Source organism: Mustela nivalis (genome assembly GCF_964662115.1).
Source record: "Mustela nivalis genome assembly, chromosome: 5".
Lineage (NCBI taxonomy): Eukaryota > Metazoa > Chordata > Mammalia > Carnivora > Mustelidae > Mustela > Mustela nivalis.
Window position 1 is genome coordinate 58333364 of NC_139024.1, and position 19929 is coordinate 58353292.

At 46.2% G+C, this 19929-nt stretch overlaps 2 protein-coding genes across 5 annotated transcripts in view; both read right to left on the bottom strand.

Annotated features, from left to right (window-relative positions):
- Positions 1-11759, bottom strand: part of PHACTR2 (phosphatase and actin regulator 2) — a gene marked incomplete at its 3' end in the record, with an annotated part of 257615 nt that extends 245856 nt beyond the window's left edge. The window contains exon 1 of one of the 4 annotated variants that reach the window (XM_082730790.1): positions 11219-11757. In XM_082730790.1, the coding sequence (XP_082586916.1) occupies positions 11219-11432 (214 nt within the window). In that variant the 5' untranslated portion in view covers positions 11433-11757. Of the gene's footprint in view, positions 1-11218 lie in introns of all 4 variants that reach the window. The other 3 variants (XM_082730791.1, XM_082730793.1, XM_082730792.1) reach the window with 3 other exon arrangements.
- The window catches only part of AIG1 (androgen induced 1), a 481448-nt gene that overhangs the window by 6972 nt on the left and 454547 nt on the right, over positions 1-19929 (bottom strand). The window lies entirely within an intron of this gene.

Genomic DNA, 19929 nt, shown 5'->3' on the forward strand with positions numbered 1-19929 from the left:
TCTGGAACTGAAAATGTGTGAATTTGGGAACTCTGTGGTAAACATGTTCATAACAGCAGAGAAATCTGGTATGCGAGGATGAATGGAAGCAGAGATGCATGGAAGGAGATAGATAGATCCTTAGAAAGGAAAAGTGCAGGAGGAATAGAGACAGTACCCTTCTTGGCCACAGGTATCAGTTCCTGAGTCTGGGCCTCATGAGATGCAGCTCTATTTCCTGGTTTGGGGTTGTTCTTGTATAAAAAAAAATTTTTATACAATTTTTTTGTAAAAAAAAAATGTTTTTAAAAATAATAATAAGATGTACCTGGCTGGCTCTTGATCTCAGGTCTCGGGGTCTCAAGGTCCACGTTGAGCGTAGAGTTTGCTTTTAATTAATTAATTAATCAATTAATTAGTTACTTAATCAATAGGAACCTCTTCTGTTCTGCTCAGACATGGCAATCTCCATTACTACTACAAAAATGTCTTTGTTCAAATCCTTACTATCAATTGGTAATCCTCATAGCCATCCTACTAGGTACCTCCCCCCACGCCGCAAATGTCACAGTCGCCTTCTTTCCTTTCTTAATCTCAGAGTCACTAATCTGACCATCCAAACCACCCTGCCTACCAGCACACATTTCTTTACATGGCTATCTATTTTTAGGGTAGGAAGTATTACCCATAAAGTAACATGAATGACTTAGATGTTGAAATGATTGCTATTCCCACCAAAGTAATCATGCTGGGAGGCAATAAATGTAATCCCACAATGGGGTCACTATCCTAGCCATTTTCAGAATGCCTTTTCAAATCTGCCCCACTGACATAAAACTATGTCTCTGAAAGAAAGACATGAGTTTTAGAAAGAGCTACAATTGTGCTGTTACCCGGGCAGGTGGCTAAAATGAGGGATCAAACATTTCAGGATCAAAACCCCCCTCCCCCCTTTTTTTTTTTAAGATTTTATTTATTTATTTATTTCACAGAGACAGAGAGCACAAGCAGGGGGAGTGGGAGAGAGAGAGGCAGGCTCCCCGCTGAGCAGGGCGCCCACTGCAGGGCTTGATCCAGGACTCTGAGATCATGACCTGACCAGAAGGCAGCCACTTAAACTTTGGTTAAACACTGTTTAGTTTAGTGCCCCTAAAACTTTTGTTAAATACTGTTTGATACAGTAACATCATACTTGAAAAAAGCAGGGGTGCCTGGGTGGCTCAGTTAAGCATCTGCCGTCAGCTCAGGTGAACTCGGGGTCCTGGAATCGAGCCCTGCTTTGGGCTCTCTGGCTCCCTGCTCAGCAGGGCAGCTGGACAGGGTCTGTTTCTTCCTCTCCCCCTGCTTATGCACTCTATCTCTCTATCAAACAAATAAAATCTTAAAAAAAAATTATAATTGCTATAAGCATATAGTCTTCTAGTATGATGCTTTATTTTTTTTTTAATTTTATTTATTTATTTGACAGACAGAGATCACAAGTAGGCAGAGAGGCAGGCAGAGAGAGAGGGAAGCAGGCTCCCCACTGAGCAGGGAGCCCAATGTGGGGCTCGATCCCAGGACCCTGGGATCATGACCTGAGCTGAAGGCAAAGGCTTTAACCCACTGAGCCACCCAGGTGCCCCTAGTATGATGCTTTAAAACATAACATTTGTTTGAAGACATAAGTTCTGTAACTTTTTTTATTTGAAACTATCAGTTGCATTGTTCATCATCAGCACACATTTCTATCACCTTCATCCAGGCATCGGGAACAGAAACCAGAGATTTACAACACCCAGTAGGTCAGAAAAGAGGGGTTAATGTATGTTTGTTATCAATGTTTAGGTTATTTAATCATTATTTTATAGAAATTAGACCTCAAAAGAAGCCATGGCAACATTCAGGTAGGCTAAAATATACATGAAGACAAAACAAGATTACCAACCAACACTGATAACATAAATCCTGGCCATAAATTGTTACAGACTTAAACTATGTCAGTTGCTGATCTAAAATTGAAACATCACACCTATGATATTCTTGCCCTGGTCATAGTAATGAGCTCTGGATACAGATACCGTACTTTTCTTTAGGTCACAGGTTTCTTCCTGTTATGAAGGATAAGCAGAAGCTGCTTTTTCTCAAGCCTTCACAGAGACATCAAGAAACTGCAAAGTAAGACATATAAATGTCAAGTCTGAGCCAACAGGTCACAAAGGGAGCTAGATCTCAGAGCCCTTTTTCTAAGGCAGGCTGGTGCAACCTACTTCTCTGTGCAAATTTCAGCTAGTGTGATCAAAGATAGTGAGTCACTCAGTACGGTATTTTTAAAACACTAACGCTGCTTCAGTGTTGCTGTTTTTTCATCCCTGGGCTTCACTGTTAACTGAAACTACACTTGTACTTTGAGACAAGATATGGTTCTTGAGCATGAGTTATACACATGACTCCAAGACTGAGTGGTTTTAGTTGAAAACAATGCATTTAAGTAATGATAATTGATGTGGACTTGCCTAAAAATATGGGATCCCAGAATCCTGTCTCTGTTAATCCAAATTTACTATTTATATGAGAAATTGGAAGTGTTGGATAGACTTTAAAATATGCAGATAATTGGCTGCAGCCTTAAAATGAACTTTTGAGGGGGCACCTGGGTGGCTCAGTGGGTTAAGCCTCTGCCTTCTGCTCAGGTCATGATCTCAGGGTCCTGGGATACAGCCCCACATTGGGCTCCCTGCTCCGTTGGGAGCCTGTTTATTCCTCTCTCTTCCTACCTCTCTGCCTACTTGTGATCTCTCTCTGTTAAATAAATAAATAAAATCTTTTAAAAAATGAATTTTTGGGAGAAACAGATGTTTATTACAATGATCTCTCATAATAGTATGTGTATATAATAATATATATACTATATATAATATATAATATACTATTATAATGTATTATATCACATATTATATAGTATATATTATATGTGCAATATATAATATATATTATATAGTACAATATAATATATACACGAATATATTATCATATATAATATATATTATATAGTACTATATATATAATATATAGTAGTGTGTGTGATAGCATTTCCTTCCTGTCAGTGGGGGTATGTGTGAGTTGTTTTCTCGGAGAGGCGATGCGCACGCACCCAGGTAAGCCTGCGGGAGTAAAGAGCATGAACCTTGAGACTGGAGAGATTCGAGTATTGGTTGGACTACTTTTCTGCTACCGGTGGGACTTGGCTGGGTCACTCCACCTGAGCAGGGTTCCTTATCTAAAAAGTGGATCTATGTCATAGGGTTGCTACAAAGATGAAATAGGATAGTGTGTGTAAATAATGCAGGACTGGATCGGCAGAAGGATTCACTTCCTTCTCTGCCCACTTCACTGCCCGCGTGCATCCAACCCGCCGCGCTGCCTCCCAGCGCGGCTGCGGAATCTCTGCTTCGTGGATTCCATCATCACCGGCCTTGCTGGACTGATATCCACAACTTCCCTTTCACAAATTTCTTCTGTGGCTGTTCCACAATTATTCCCCCAAGGAAGAGTTAATTATCTCATGAGCAGTTCCTCAAAAACTCTGGTTAGTTCATTTTCTTTTGTTTTTGTTTTTTCATTTTAAAACCTTTGGACATCAGAGCTTCTACCCAATGTTCAATTTTATTTGTTTATTTATTTAGCCTAATTTTCGATGTAGCGATACTTGCTGTCCAAAGAATGGCCTTTTGGGAAATTCATGCATTAATTCTGTAAACACCTAGTAAGCACCTAGCATATTCTTGACCCTGTATTAGGCACCCAGGATGCAAAAATAAATAAAACACACTTTCTCTTTTCAGTGATTTTACAGTATGAGGAAGGAGACAAATCAATGCACAATTTTAATATACCATAGTAAGTTCCATAACCGAAGTATGCAAACAGTGCCAGCATTTTCGTGGCTCTTTCAAGTTCGAGTTTTTCCATGGTTCAGCCTTATAAAAATACCATGAGCTAGGTGTTCCTGTTACTGATCCTCTCCAGGTCAGATATTAAGAAGCCAAGCAGAAGGAAGGGAAGTAGGTTAACCAAGGTCACACAGATAACAACCATGATTCTGTGTCTCAAATCTCAGTTGTCTGGGCTCCTTCCACCATGGTCCCTCAGTGTCCCAGTCAGAAAAATACACTCTATCAAGCTTGCACATGCCTTAGAAATGTCACCTAAATTGTGTCTCCCTGGAAACATTCAGACACAGGAATGTTTTCATTCTGTGGCCTTGGCCTAGCCCCCAGTCTCCCTTCTGTCCCCTCGCCCACAGCAACCCAACAGAGAGCCAAAGAAACTGCTGAGTGTTCTCTCACCACGCTGGGTTGCTTCAGGTCTCGGTGCTTTGGCTTATACTGTTTCCTCTCCCCAAACACTCCTCTGCCACCTCACCCAATTCTATCTTCCAGTTCCTCCTCTTGCATGGAGATAGCACAGGTTTCACTTCCTTCAGGAAGTCTTTCCTGATTACCCTGCCTGGAGCCATTCCATACAGCTAAGCCTCCGGGGTTCTACTCCCCAGCCTGGGACAGGGCCCGAGTCATAGCTCATACCTTTATTGCACTGCAGCTGTTGGTTTATTTGTTTATCTCTCTCCCACTGGACTGTGAATTCCTTAGGAATATCTTTGCAGCCTCTGTTTGGCCCATTGGCTGTTTGCTAATTTAATGAATAAATGAAAAATCAAGATAGGACCCCTCTCCTGGTGCAGTCCCTGCAGTAGTTAGAGCTCAAAATAAAGTCACAGCTTTGCCATCAGTCTCAATGCTACCAGCGAACTACCTACCGATCTAAACTAGAGCTTGCCCGGTTTGGGTATAATTAGCTTTTCATGCATCCTCTGGAAACCAGAACAAATCATCATTACGTCATTTCTTTTTAGCATAATTATGGCAAATGACAATGGCTTAGATGACCACACATGCTTTTGTACCGGGACTGCCACACCCTATCTGAACGGTCTCTGCTCTCAGTGTTACCCCCAAACTGAAAATCACATGCCTTGGGCACCTGGGTGGCTCAGTCAGTTAAGCATCTGCCTTTGGTTTAGGTCATGATCCCAGGATCCTGGAATTGAGTCCCAGGCCGGGCTCCCTGCTCAGTGGGGAGTCTGCTTGTCCCTCTCCCTTTGCTCCTCCTCCCTGTTGTGTTCTCTGTATCAAAGAATATAAATAAAATAAAATAAAATAGAAATAAAAATAAAATATAAAATATAAAAATAAGAAATAAAATCTTAAACAACAACAACATATCTGCTTACCTCTTCACATCCAGTGCCTGGAACAGTGTCTTGCACATCGTAGCCCTCAATAAATATCAAATGAATGAATGAATGAGTGAATGACTAAACGAATGAAAACTGCCCAGACTCAGTTCTAAGCGGCCATATTGGCGACCCCACCTCCAGGCCACAGCTGGTTTGAGTTTGGGTGGGTATCAAATCAAGGACGGGGTGCCTGGGTGGCTCAGTGGATTAAAGCCTCTGCCTTTGGCTCAGGTTATGTCCTGGGATCGAGCCCCGCGTCGGGCTCTCTGCTCCACAGGGAGCCTGCTTTCTCCTCTCTCTCTCTCTCTGCCTGCCTCTCTGCCTACTTGTTATCTCTGTCTGTCAAATAAATAAATAAAATCTTTAAAAAAAAAAATCAAGGGCAGACAATCCATAGGCTTCTCTATGACCTATGACCTATGGCCTACTAGGAAAAGGTAGCTGCAAACAATAGATCTCTTCCAGGAAATGTGAGCTAAGAAATGTGAAGAAATGTTTCCAGGTAAACATAAGGGCAAGAACTAAAAGGAAGCAAAGGTAAGGTTGATGTAAGCTAGGTAGAAGCCATGATGTGGTTTTTTTGTTTTGTTTTTCTTTTTAAAGATTTAATTTTTAAGTAATCGCTACACCCAGTGGGTTTTGAACTCAAGACCCTGAGATCAGGAGCTAGATGCTCTACCACATGAGCCAGCCAGCCTGGTGTTGGTAAGCAGCTGGATGGAGAAGCACCTGTGAAGCCCAGGAATCTGATCCAATTCGAGACTGAGAAATCTGGTCAGCAGAGAGGCAAAGAGGAGGAGCTCCATGCCAGGTGGCCATGCCCCAGAGAACCCCGGGGAAATGCTTCCAGGTGTTGCCTCTGCTCAGCCCCGGGTCAGGAGCAACCTGACTTAACCGGCAAGTCCTTACCTAACAGGCGAAGATGACTTTTAAAGTTTTTCAGCCTCTGCTACAGGGGAACAGGTGAAGCTGAATTTTCAAATGTGTCAACCTCGGGTATGGGACCAGCAACAGCTAATGGGGTGCCTCTGTGAGAATGAGATGAAAGGCACCCCTTCTGAGATGAAGCCGGACCAAGGGAGGCTCCTAGCCAAAGGCGAAGCCCTGCCTTTGTGCAAAGGCCGGGGAATATGTCTGGACACCAGGGGGCACAGCTTGGTCAGGGCAGGGCACAGGCTGGATCTGAGCACCCCTTGTCTGCTCTGTCCAGCACCCACCTGCACTGCCCAGACCGCCCCCCCTCCCCAAGAAGGCAGCTTTGCTGTCCTGTGAGGAGGCAGAGACAGAGACTAAACTTAGAGCCAGAGAGAAAACTTAGGATCTTTGTTCCGTAAAAAAAAAAATCACTCTGAGCTACACAAATGGAAAGTGAGCAGGCATCCGTGGTTCCTGGCCTAGGGCAGCTCCAGCCCAGCTGCGAATGGGGCCCAGGAGCCCCTGGGGACTCAGCCACCCCAGCAGAGCATTAGGCTTTGGAGAACAATAGCTGAGCAGGCAAACACTGGCCCTGAAGAGTTATATCCCTGGAGGTCAGTGAAAAGTGCTCTGAGAGCACAGGCAAGGTGTAGACAAGCAAGGACTTCCCCTAGGGGGACAGGTGCCAACTGTAGAGCCAGCAGACAGCAGCATTTCGTTCCTGCAGCCAGACAACTGTGGGTGTGGACTATGGACTGAAAGAGAGTTTCTCACTCTCTCCACTGAACACACCAGGGATCAAAGACTCCAGACAAAGATACTAGATTTGCCGTTACCTATACGCCTACATGCAACAGGGCAAGGGATGCTGAAGAGGTGAATCAGGGTGCCGAAAGAGAGGAGACTGTTGCTGTACGTCCTTTCATTAACGAGCTCATTCGCTCATCCTCCTTTCTGAGGTGCCTCACAGGATTCTATGTTCTGTGCAGCCCAACATGCAAGAGGAAGAGTCATTGCTTGAAGATAGCAAACACCTCTTGTCCCAACAAATCTGGCACAGCACCTGGCATAGAGAACTCGCTGAAAGCTTCCAGAAAGAATATGCCCTGGGTTGTATTCTATAGTCACTAAACATTGGGCTTATCAGAAGAGCACGTCGCAACCCACAGACAATGTTGAAGTCACTAAAGCAGGGAAACATGGGTCTGAAAGTTAAGAGAACACCAGTCCATACACCATGAAAAGCTTGTTTCAGGGTTTTATTTTTTTTTAATGGGTAAAATATCACTCCATTTACAAAGGAATGCCAGATTTTAAATATCCAGAGCTTTTGTTGAATTCCAGAACCATGAGCTCAAAAACCACAAAGCGAAATCAATCTGGATTTTTCTAAAGCAAAAGCCTCAGTTTTTATAAGCCCAATAAAAGGGCTTAAGTATCAATTCTGTTATTTAAGTTATGGTTTTTAAATGTACTTATTTGAATATATTTGGGTTTCTTCACATTTTATATGGATTTTAAAATAAAAAACTAGTTTTTGTTGACAACACAGTGAATTTTTATCATGTGAAGAAAAAGAACTGCACAAACCACAAGTTAAATAGAAGCTCCTGAAGTCTGAGATGCTTTTCTCGACAAAAATCTAGTAGTAAAGCGCAGACAGAACAGTGGACTCTCCTATGATAACCCAGTGCTCACACAGAGCACTTTAAAAAAATATGCTTTTAAAAATGTGCTTCATATTGGACTGACTCTTATTGCCATTTTTGGCAAAATTCTAGAGGCTGACTTTAAAGTTTTTAGTTTCTTTCATGGAGAGAAAAATGGAGAGGAAGTAGGGACGGGGTGACAGAGGCAAGCAGCCTGAGAGTGGATGGTGTTTTTTGGACTGAGGCTCTTTGACAACCCAGGACACCTTCCAGGCTCCTTTTCCTTCTCCTCTTCTGCTCCCTCCCAGCCATACCTCATTGCGAATCATGAGGTCCCCTCCCCACAGAACACCCTCCCAAGGTGAGTTAACTCATTGTTAGAAATTAACACTTGGGGCACCTGGATGGCTCAGTGGGTTGAGCCTCTGCCTTTGGCTCGGGTCATGATCTCAGGTCCTGGGATCAAGCCCCGCATCGGGCTCTCTGCTCAGCGGGGAGCCTGCTTCCCCTGCTTCTCTGCCTGCCTCTCTGCCTACTTGTGATCTCTCTCTGTCATATAAATGAAGAAAATCTTTAAAAAAAAAAAAAAAAAGAAAGAAATTAACACTTAGGTGGGGCGCCGGGTGGCTCAGTGGGAAGCTGGACTCTTGATCTCAGGGGGTTGTGAGTTGGAGTCCCATGTGGGGTACAGAGATTACTTAAATAACAATAAAACATAAAAAGAAATGAACCCTTAGGAAAGACTTACAGTCAAATGGCTAGAATCAGGAATGGGAGTGAGAGGTGCCATTTGGGATGTGGTAGCAGCAGAGGAGAGCCCCAACAGGGGTGTGGGAAGGCACCAAACCAAACCCTTCAACCTGACACTTGCCCAGGACCACCCTGGCCACAGCATCACAATACACATGGCGGCAAGCTATACTGACACACTGTTCATTAGCTCTGCTACACATCCGAATCACCTAATGTCCAGGCTGTACCTGAAGCCAATGAAATGAGAATCCCTGGGGGGAGGGCCTCAGCCATAAACTGTTTTGTTGTTGTTGTTGCTGCTGTTGTTTCAACTCCCCAGGTGACTGACTCCAGTGCATAACGAAGTTTGAAAGCCAGCGTCAGTAAATAATAATAAAAACAACCTGAGAATCTGGGAAGTACAGATTGGGATGCAGTTGGTCTGGGGTAGGGTCTGAGATTCTGCTGGGAGGCCCATGCTGTTGGTCCCGGCCAGTTCTGGTAGGACCATATATGATCTAGCTCTGGAGAGTGCCCATGTAGGTGCAGAGCTCCTGGGGAGGGCTTGGAAATTGGGCTGTCCTACCCCATGCCACACAATGTTTTCCCAAGGTGGTGTAATGTTCCCACTGGGCTCTAGGACAAGTAATTCTGTGATCCAAGGCCTGTCATCTAGCTGCTTCTCTGAGGTGGATGCAGAGGCTGCAGAATTCTGCAGAAATTCTGTGTGTGTGTGTGTGTGTGTGTATGTGTGTGTGTGTGTGTGTGTGTCAGGGAGGGATCAGCTCATCCTTTTTCTCACCGATTCTAAGAAATGCGGGGAGTTCCTGGTCACACTTAGCCAGTTCTTAAAGAAATGCAAGGCTCAGTTCTGAAAATGGAATATAGTAATTTGGAAGAAGTTCGCTCTCTCACGCGTGGATCAGCGTACTGGGGTGCCGGGGACAACTCAGCTGCAAGTTGTCACTTCCTAACATCGTTTAAGATATAGAGTTCTTGGGAGTGACATAACTTTACAAATTGAAGTCTGCGGTTCACATTACGCTCACATTTGAAAGTTCTTTACTGCCCTTTTTCTGCACACAGCCCTTAATTTCTATGTGTGAAGATGAAAAAATGATGATAAAAGCTACGCTTATTTTATCCAGTCACCAAACTGAACTGATTTTTAGTTGATTTTTTAGAGTCATCTGAACGTTATCTTTGTAAAATATCAACCAAGACTATCCATGGGTCAAGTTCCAACAGGCCGAGACAAAATAAGCAGGAAGTAATCTACATTCAATTCAATGTTTTCCACAATATGAATTTGGCAGAAGGCTCTTTTCTCAAATACCATGACCTGCATCCCACTACCTGTGTTTAGCGATTCTGTCGGGCTTTATCCAAAACGATCTGCAAAGTCTGATTAACACCACCTCTGTTACTAAGTATATACTTTGTACTGTGAACATTACTACAATCATAAGAAAATGGAGGGTTCTGATGGAAAACAGAGCTTATGAGCTGGCATAAAGTCGGAGAGACCGAGATGTGCCTTTTCTGAACAAGAAACTTGGCTTCACGTAGATGTGAGGTTGAGTCAAAGCTCAAAGGCCTGACCTCAGAGCACAGATCCTCAAAGGGGTCATGGCGGATGGTGGTGGAGGGTGCCCCCCACTGCAAGGGCCTCTGGCTGCTACGGGTAGTTTTGATGTTAGCTTTCATTTCCACCTTCCATGCATCCTCCCTAGACTGCAAATCGGAAAACAATCCTTGGGCACTTAACAAATCGGTGGACTTTTAGAAACAGTTCTGCAGTTCTTAGGCTAATGCTTTGCTCAAGAGCATTTAAAAATGATTAATTATTTAATCCCCATAATCTCCCTGTGTGATAGTTCCACACTCTCATCCCCACTTTAAGTACCGAGATATGAGAGACAGGGGTAAATGGTTCGCCTCACGTTACACACAGCGCAACGCTAGCAGCACCCGCCCTCGGCCGAGTTCCTGGTTCTGCCGGCCCGGGTGCACAGAGCAGCCCCCAGTACCCGCCGTGAGCCCCGCGCAGAGGGGGGACCTCGGCGCTAGGCAAGGGCTAAGCGGATCGGTGCAAACGCACAGGTGCTGGCTCAAGCCTCGGTCGAGTAACAGCGAGAACCCAGTGAGCACACAGGGGGCCAAACTCTCAGCAGCACCTGCGTGCGTTTTTACAGAGCGGAAAAGCTCAGACCCGCAAACCGCAAACAACTCTTTATTTCAGAAGCACGAGCAGTTAAGAAGGTTTCCAAGACCAGCATGGACCCTAGCCCTCAGAGTGAGGGGACCGCACCCCTCCGCGGGACCAAAGTCTCTTCTGACAAACAAGCCTAAGAACCAGAGCAGCCGGTGCGCCCAGCACCACACCGCCGCGCGGCCGAACTCACTAACCCCGGGGCTGCACCCTCGTCCGAAGAGACGCGCGCCCACCCGGCGCACCGACCGCAGCCTGGCTGGAGCATCCCGGGCCAAGGGCCAGAGACGCAGGCAGGAGAGCGGGAGAAACGCACCGGGCAGTTCAGCTTCGCGCTCCCCAGCGCTCCCTCCACGCCCCTCCCATCCCGCCGGCGTCCCGGGCCCGCAGCGTCCCGCCGCCACCTGCCCCAGCCGGCCCTTCCCCGGTCCCCAGCGTCCCGAGCCGCCTTACCTGAGCCGGAGATGTGGACCCGGAGCGGGCGGCCCCTGCTGGAGCACGACGACAGGTCGCTCTGGGAGCGGCCGCGGGGGCTCGGGTCCCCGGGCAGCCTGCGCAGGGCCGTCGCCGGCCGCGGGGCGGGCTCCTGGGGCTCGGGGGCCTCGGCCGCTGCCGGCCCGGCGGGCCCGCCCAGGGGCTCCGCGGAGCGTCGGCCCGCCTCGGCCATCGGCTTCAGGCGGCGGCCGGCCGGGAGCGCGGGGTGGGGCCGGCGCCGAGGGCTGCGCTGCGGGACGCGGCGACCCCGAGGCAGCGCCAAGGGCGGGGAGCCTGGACGCTGGGCGCCGAGAAGCTCGTGGGGCGGGCGGGAGGAGGAAGAGGACAGAAAAGTTTGCACAGGAAGGAGCCGCCTACAGCCGGCTCTCGCTCCGGCGGGCGAAAGCCGCAGGGCTCCGAGCTGGGCCGCCCTCGGTGCCCGCGAACCTACCAGGCTGCTCCTCCCCCCAGCCCAAGCGCTGCCCTTTGCTAGAAGATGGCTGTGGGGTCCCCTCTGTGCCGCGCGCTGGTCACCCAGCAAGCAGACCTTAGAGAAGTGGCGTTTGGGCTTCAGGAGCCGGGATGCAAGGTCAGGGTTAATGCCGGTTCCATTTAAGGCGGGGGAGGGGGGGTGATGCCAGGTACACACACTGGAGTCGCCTTGTGATGGCACAGAAATGGCCATTCCGAGTTGACAGACAAGAAGCTGAGGCGCCCCGGGACGCTGGACTTGCAGGTGGGTTAGTGGAAGATCCTGGAGTCCCTTAAGTGAAGTTCAATGCCCTTCTCTTCTCACTTCCAGCCCTCAAAGCCCTTCTCCACCCTGACCCTTGGCCACACTCCTGGGTTTCTGTTTTCTGGGTAAACTCAAAGGTCATGTTTAAAAGGTCAGTCTCCTGAGAATTGAATAAAGAACATTTTTGATAACTGAGTCTATGCTTCCTAATGGAAAAACAGATCTCCTGGCCGCTGTGGATTGGAAATATCTGAGTTGATACCATGCCTTGTAGGATTTTGCAAACTGGGCAGCGGAATTTTTGCTGATTTGGCTGGGTATTGCACAAACTAAGCTTTATCATCACCTTAGGTCCCCAAGCTGTGACTTGCCCAGAAGGGAAAGGTTGTAAATCAGGCTCAAGAGTCACCTGAAGAGTCATTTCTTAAAACTTATGGCAAAAGAAGAATGCCCCTGGGTTGCTGAGGGGCCAAAGATAGGCAACACGAAGAGAAGGAGACTGGGGAGGAGGAGTGAGGGTTAGCAGCATGCACTCAGGGACACACACGACATGCCCATATTCCAAGTGCCATGTCAAGACACTTTGCCCATATTTTATCCTTTAATAAGAAGACCAACCCAAACAAGAGAAGGTAAGAGAAAGGAGGGACAGAAATGAGGGGTGCAAGCTACAGACATAGGTTACCACCCAGAAAGGCCTTTGTAAACTAGCCCATGATAATAGCTACAGCTCACCCTTAATAATTTAAAATGTCTTTCACCTACAATTTTCACAGCAACTCTGCAGGGAGAGTATGCTTATTCTAGCTTTGCTGTGAAAACCGTCCAAACACAGGCCTGTTTCCACCCAGTCAGCCACGCTTGCTGGGCCTGCTCTAAATATTTCCTACTTTCCCACTTCTTCAAATCTCACTCCGCCAAATGAGACCTGACTTGTTGGGAAGTGGAGGACAGAAAAAAAGATGTCTCTGCTGAATGCTGACTAGCATTGTTCTAGTAGCCTGGGCAACTAGATGGGTTTTTCACTCTCCCCGAATACTCCGCGTAAGACAACAGTGGCACTTACCATTGTCATCTGCTATCCTGCTATCCCAGGTATTGTATCTGACTGCTTCCAGCCGCTTTCTCAGCAGTGAGCCCCCCTCACAAGCTGTCTGCTCTCCGGGGCACACAATCCTGCACTTGGGCCTCACCCTGCATGGCTCACAGCGTGAAGTCTCCCACCATCCCTCCAGGGACCCCTGCTTCTGCTTTCTCTGCTTTATCCTCTCTGTCATCTCCCGTGATCAGTAGTAAATGAGTACTTAAACACTTCGGAGCACAGACGTCTTCCCTGGTGTATTATTCAGTTATTCTGCAATTTGTCATTTCAGCTGCTCTTCAGTAAATACATAAATGAGTACCTTTGTGCGTCAGGCACTGTGCAAGGTACTCTGTGCCTTTGAAGAGCTTCTCAACCCTATTTTCCTCCGTTCATTTTCCCTTCGCAGTCCAGCTTCTAGAGAGAGTAGCATCTGCTTGCTAGTGCCATCTTCTTCTGCGTCTACCCCTTTACTCTCGTGGGTGACTTCTGTCCCCACTACCAGATGAGTGGGACCGCTTGGGCCATAAGACCTCTTGAGCACCTAGTTGTCAAATGCACTGGAACCTCTCAGGTCTGATTTCATCTAACCCCCCTGCAGCTTTTGACACTCTTGACCCCTGTTCCCTTTCTGGACTCTTCTTTATTTATTTATTGGAGAGAGAGAGAGGAGAGTGTTGGGGGTGGGGAGCAGAGGGAGAGAAGGAATCCCAAGCAGACTCTATGGTGAGCATGGAGCCTGACCCAGCTGGACCTCAGTACTCCGAGATCATGACCTGAGCAGAAACCAAGAGTTGGGTGCTCAAGCGACTGAGCCAGCCAGGCATCCCTCCCTGAAGACATTTCTTGAAGACAATACCAATCAGCCTGTGGCTTGGATTGCCTTTTTTTTTTTTTTTTTAAGATTTATTTATTTATTCTAGAGATAGAGCAAGCGAGAAAATAAGTGAATGCAAACAGGGGAGGGGCAGAGGGAGAGAGAAAGAATTTCAAGCAGACTCTTGACCCGTTAGGAACCTACTCGGGGCTCAACCTTATGACTCTGAGATCATAACCTGAGCCATAATCCATAGTTGGAAACTCAACCCACTGAGCCACCCAGTGCCCTGGATTACTTTTTTTTTTTTAAGATGTTTATTTATTTATTTGACAGAAAAAAAGAGAGAGAGAGAGAGAGAGCAAACACACAGACAGGGGAAGTGGGAGAGGGAGAAGCAGTCTCCCTTGTGACTCAGGGCTTGGTCTCAAGATTCTGGGATCATAACCTGAGCCGAAGGCAGATGCTTAACCAACTAAGCCACCCAGGCACCCCTCCCTGGATTACTTTTATAATTGTAATTCTATTGTGCTGTCTTCCCCTGCCCCCCCCCCGCATGTACAAATTTCCATCTATGAGACTTTCTATATAAAGCTCGAACATAACAATATGATATAAAAGTTTCTGAGAAAATATCCTTCCCAAATACATTGAATCAGAAAATGAGTGTCTTTTATAAACAATATTGCTTCCTTAATACAAGTAGATAAAATCGGCATGAGTAAGGAAGGGGGGATCAAAGTAATATCTGAAAAGTGTCGTCTATCAAAATGGATGATACACGATCAAAATGAAATAATGGAAAAGCAAGGAATCTAGGTAATAAACACAGCTTGGTAACAATAAAAACAAAATGAAGATAAAGGGACATAATATGTGAACATAGGCCTGCATTTAAGGTCGCACTAAAAAAGAAAAAGAAGAAAGAGGAAATTAATTTTGATGACCTTTAGGGTTTCTTCTGTCTGAGACTTACTTGATGGTTCTAAGAGAATTTTTATTTGTATTTGTTTTAAATTGAAGATGAGAGAGAGGCAAAAGCTGATGTATAGATTTGAGTCCAAACTACCATTTTTCTGTGTGGTACTAGGCAACAAAAGTAAGCATCTTCCTTCTTTTTTCCCTCCCCCCTTTTCCTCCCCTTTCTTCCTTTCTTGTGCTTGACATTAAACAGCTACTCTGTCCTACTCTCCAGGCTCTGTACTAGGCACAGAGGAAAAGGAATCTCTCCAATCTCAGACTAACAACCAAAGAGACAAGGGCGTACCAACTGCAGGTGAGACAAAGGAGACAATCATTGACCCTCTTGTATGAGTCAGGAAAAACTTCAAGTGAGAGAACACAAGGAGGAGGTCATAAAAAACAGAGTGGGGGAGAAAAGAAGAAAGGGGCAGGGGAAGCATGGCAGGCAGAGAGAGGACCATGTATAGAGGGCCTCAGATTAAGCAACAGTAAAGAGACATGGGGGACCTGAGTTTGGTTGGGCCTTGCAGGAGAGTGGGGAAATGGTGGGATATCAAACAGAGAGGGTCATCAAAGGCTTTAAGCAATGTTGCAACATGGTCAGAGTCATTATCTTTAGTTTCAATTTTGATACCTAAATTTGATACCTAAATGATACACATACTCAATTGGCTGAGTTGTTTTAAGGATTTGAAATAATGTATATAAAGTACTAAGTATAAAGACTGGCATAAACAGGTACTAGAAACTCAATACAATGCTCTAAGATAAATGGGCTATGCATTCTATTTCTTTATTTTTACAAGTCACACCCAGCTCAGCCCCATCTACAAAGGTGGCCCCAAAGACATTTTCTAGGATTCCTTCCTTCTCTTAGAATCAAACAAGAACTTTAATACTTACGGCTTTAAGAATGTACGAATTGACTGTCCTGTGGTTGCTAAGGTCAGCTGTAAGTTCCTTCTCCTAGACTTCCAGGCATCAGCATGCAGTGCCCATGGCACTCAGGCAACCCAGAAGTCACCTCTTCCATGTCCTGACTTGCCAGAGACTGTCTGTTAGAGGCGGTGCTATGGTACCCATGCCTCAGATATCAAAAGTTTCACCTCCATACCCAGGTGTGGTTGGAGGTATCCCACACACCTGGGGATTGGGTCCTCCTCAACTCAACCCTCAAAACACTAAAATCGGTTTGTTGGTGGAAATGCAATATGGCATAGCCACTTTGGAAACTGGTTTGGCAGTTTCTTAGAAGGTGAAATGTATACTTAATCTGTGACTCAGCAATCCCATTGGTAAGTTATCCAGGGAAATGAAAACTCATGTTCATGTAAAAATTGGAAAGCACGTGTTTACAGCAGCTTTACGTATAATCTCCAAAAACTGAAAACAACCCAAATAAGTCCATCCATACAATGGAACGCTATTCAGCAATATAAAGGTATGAACTACCGATACATATAACATACATATAACATGCAGGAATCTCAAAAGCATCACAGCAAGTAAAAGAAGCCAGACCCCCGTGAATTCATGGAGAATTATTCCATTTCAGTGACATTCTGGAAAAGGTAAAACTATAGGGACAGAAAAGAGAGCAGCAGTTGCTAGATGCTGGGCATAGGGATAGGGGTCTGTGGGGGCTTGTACCTGTGCTTTCAGTCCCCTTTGACTTTGACCATTCCTCAAATCTTCAGGGATAAGGAGGAGGACCTCTCTAGCTACCCCTGCTGCGGAGGCGTGAAGGTTGAGATTACAGGAATGAAACAATGTTGCTCCTCTAACTACAAGCGCTCTTTGGTACCTGGCCTTAGCCTGGGTGGTTTGGACAACCATGAAGTCAGTTTCTGCTTTTGCAGCCCTTGGGTATCATCTCATGCCACCGTTTCAGAAGTAGAGAAATCACAAAAGAAGAGTCAAGAAAGATAATCCCATTTTGGTTAATTCTCAGAGTACTGATCAAATTCCTTGAGGAATCCTAGAAAACAGACTAGAAAACCAATTTCATTTTGCTCCTAAGGCTTCAGCGGAAATTTGTTGCAGGAGAATAGTCGCTAATCTTGCTCAGGTGGGTGTCCACTTCAGCTGATGAATGAACGCAAACACAGCAGGAGGAGTTAATTATCTTACAAGTAGAATTCAAGACCATTCTATAGACCAGAATCACCTGGGCCAAGGAGTCTAATGATTTTTATTGAGCTGCTATTGCTTGAGCAGTAGTTGACCAAAAGCCTCCCCCCCACCCCAGTCATCTTTTATTTACTTACAAAGAATAGAGATTTTTTTTTTTATAAACATATATTTTTATCCCCAGGGGTACAGGTCTGTGAATCACCAGGTTTACACACTTCACAGCACTCACCAAAGCACATACCTTCCCCAATGTCCATAATTCCACCCCCTTCTCCCAAACCCCGTCCCCCCAGCAACCCTCAGTTTGTTTTGTGAGATTAAGAGTCACTTATGGTTTGTCTCCCTCCCATCCCATCTTGTTTCATTTATTCTTCTCGTACCCACTTAAACCCCCATGTTGCATCACCACTTCCTCATATCAGGGAGATCATATGATAGTTGTCTTTCTCTGCTTGACTTATTTCGCTAAGCATGATACGCTCTAGTTCCATCCATGTTGTCGCAAATGGCAAGATTTCATTTCTTTTGATGGCTGCATAGTATTCCATTGTGTATATATACCACATCTTCTTGATCCATTCATCTGTTGATGGACATCTAGGTTCTTTCCATAATTTGGCTATTGTGGACATTGCTGCTATAAACATTCGGGTGCACGTGCCCCTTTGGATCACTATGTTTGTATCTTTAGGGTAAATACCCAGTAGTGCAATTGCTGGGTCATAGGGCAGTTCTATTTTCAACATTTTGAGGAACCTCCATGCTGTTTTCCAGAGTGGCTGCACCAGCTTGCATTCCCACCAACAGTGTAGGAGGGTTCCCCTTTCTCCGCATCCTCGCCAGCATCTGTCATTTCCTGACTTGTTGATTTTAGCCAACAAAGAATAGAGATTTATAGTGAGAGCTTTAAGTGGCCGACAGAAGAGGGGGAAGATGGGGGGAATGGTGGTAAAAACAAACTCACATGCAACAATGAAAAGCACTCAACCCTCAGATTCAGACATCTGAAAAATGCAACAATTATCAAGTCAGAGCCCTGGAACCAGTTGTGAGCAGTCCCCCATGGGGGTCCAGGTTGGGGACCACGAATGCAGGCAGAGGCTAGGGGAGCTTGGGGCACTGGCTGAGGTGGGGGGCACCTCTGCGGTGGACAGTCCGATGGGTCCCAGGCCAGTGGCCTGGGGGTGGCTTCAGAGGCATCCAGGAGCCAATCCCTAGTCAGGATCAAATCCCAAACCATCACCCTCAACACAGGGAGACAGCCAGCTCCGGGGAAGAGTCTTTTGGGCACTGGACCTAATGGTTGCCAGCCAGATCCGACAGAAAGATTCTTGATCATGTTTTCATGAGCCCTCATTCCCCACCAGGGCAAAAGGGCTTTGGTAAATAAATAGCAAAATATGTCCTCTTAGGGCACCTGGGTGGCTGGTTAAGTGTCCAAATCTTGATTTCCACTCAGGTCATGAAAGATCTCAAAGTCCTGAGATGGAACTTCATGTGCTGAGTGCAGAGTCTGCTTGTCCCTTTCCCTCTGCTTCCCCGGCCCCCTATAAATGAATGAATGAATGAATAATTTAAGAGGTTTAGTCCAATGACTGGTTCCACTGGAACTGTGTATAGAGAAGCTGTGTATGAAGAGACCCCTTCTATTTTCCAACTGTCACAACATGGATAAGCCCACGGTCAGTTAGAATGATGGGAAGTCTTCCTTTTGACCAAGAAAATGTAACCCATAAACATTGTCTAGAGGCCTCTTTTAGCAATGGAAACTTACCAAGGCCAAAGGCTTACTAAAACCCCCTGGCTAAGTACAGATGGGCCCATCAGGCACCCCCCCGCCACCAAATATACACAGGCCCTAACTGAGCAGTGGGCAATTTATAGCCAGGCACAGCTACCCCAGGAGGGAAAATTCCATAGGTTGCCATACCTCCTCAACTTCCCTCTTTATTCTTTTTTTTGAAGATTTTATTTATTTTTTGACAGAGAGAGAGAGAGAGAGATCACAGGTAGGCAGAGAGGCAGGCAGAGAGAGAGGAAGGGAAGCAGGCCCCCACCAAGCAGAGAACCCGATGCAGGGCTCGATCCCAGGACCCTGAGATCATGACCTGAGCCAAAGGCAGAGGCTCAACCTGCTGAGCCACCCAGGCACCCCACCTTCCCTCTTTAAAAACAGCCCCCACCCACTGCTTGCATACAGCCTCTCCTCTGCTACTCTGCCCGCCACTCCCCTGCATCGTACTCAGTTCTGCCTCGGGTGAATCCCTTCACCTCCTAGGTCACAGGCTTCCACCCGATTGTTGCCCCACATCTGGGGGCCCCCATCTGATGGGGAGGGACACCACTTTTAGACACTATACATTGTTCCCTCATAGCCACAGTTTAACCGTTTTGAAGTGGACCTTAGAGAAGAGGTCTGTTCTGTATCTCATGAAACCAGTTGTAGTCTTGAAGATAGGTTAGTCCCATTAACCAGATGTCTTATTTCAGGAGGCAGTCAAGTAGGTGGGCTCTCAAAGTTAGGCTCTATTGTGCAAGCAGTCAGGTTAATTAATAAGAGGTATTTCTATGGAAACAAAAGAAAAACACAGGCTTATGTTTGAAGCAAATGAGAAGACCAGTGTCTGAAGTGAGAAGATTTCTAGACAGCAGATGAGGACAGACTTTCCTAGTCTGCCATTTGAATACCTCTGGTGATCACCCATTCAGCAACAGACACGAAGATTGTATAAACACAGGGCGCCTGGGTGGTCAGTTGGTAAGTGTCTGCCTTTGGCTCAGGTCATGGATCCTGGGACTGAGTCCTGCACAGGGCTCCCTGGTCTGCAGGTAGCCTGTGGAGCCTGCTTCTCCCTTTCCTTCAGCCTGCTGCTCCCCCTGCGTGTGCTCTCAGGTTCTTTCTCTCTGTTAGATCAATAAATAAAATCTTAAAAAAAAAAAAAAAAGGAAGAAGACTATAT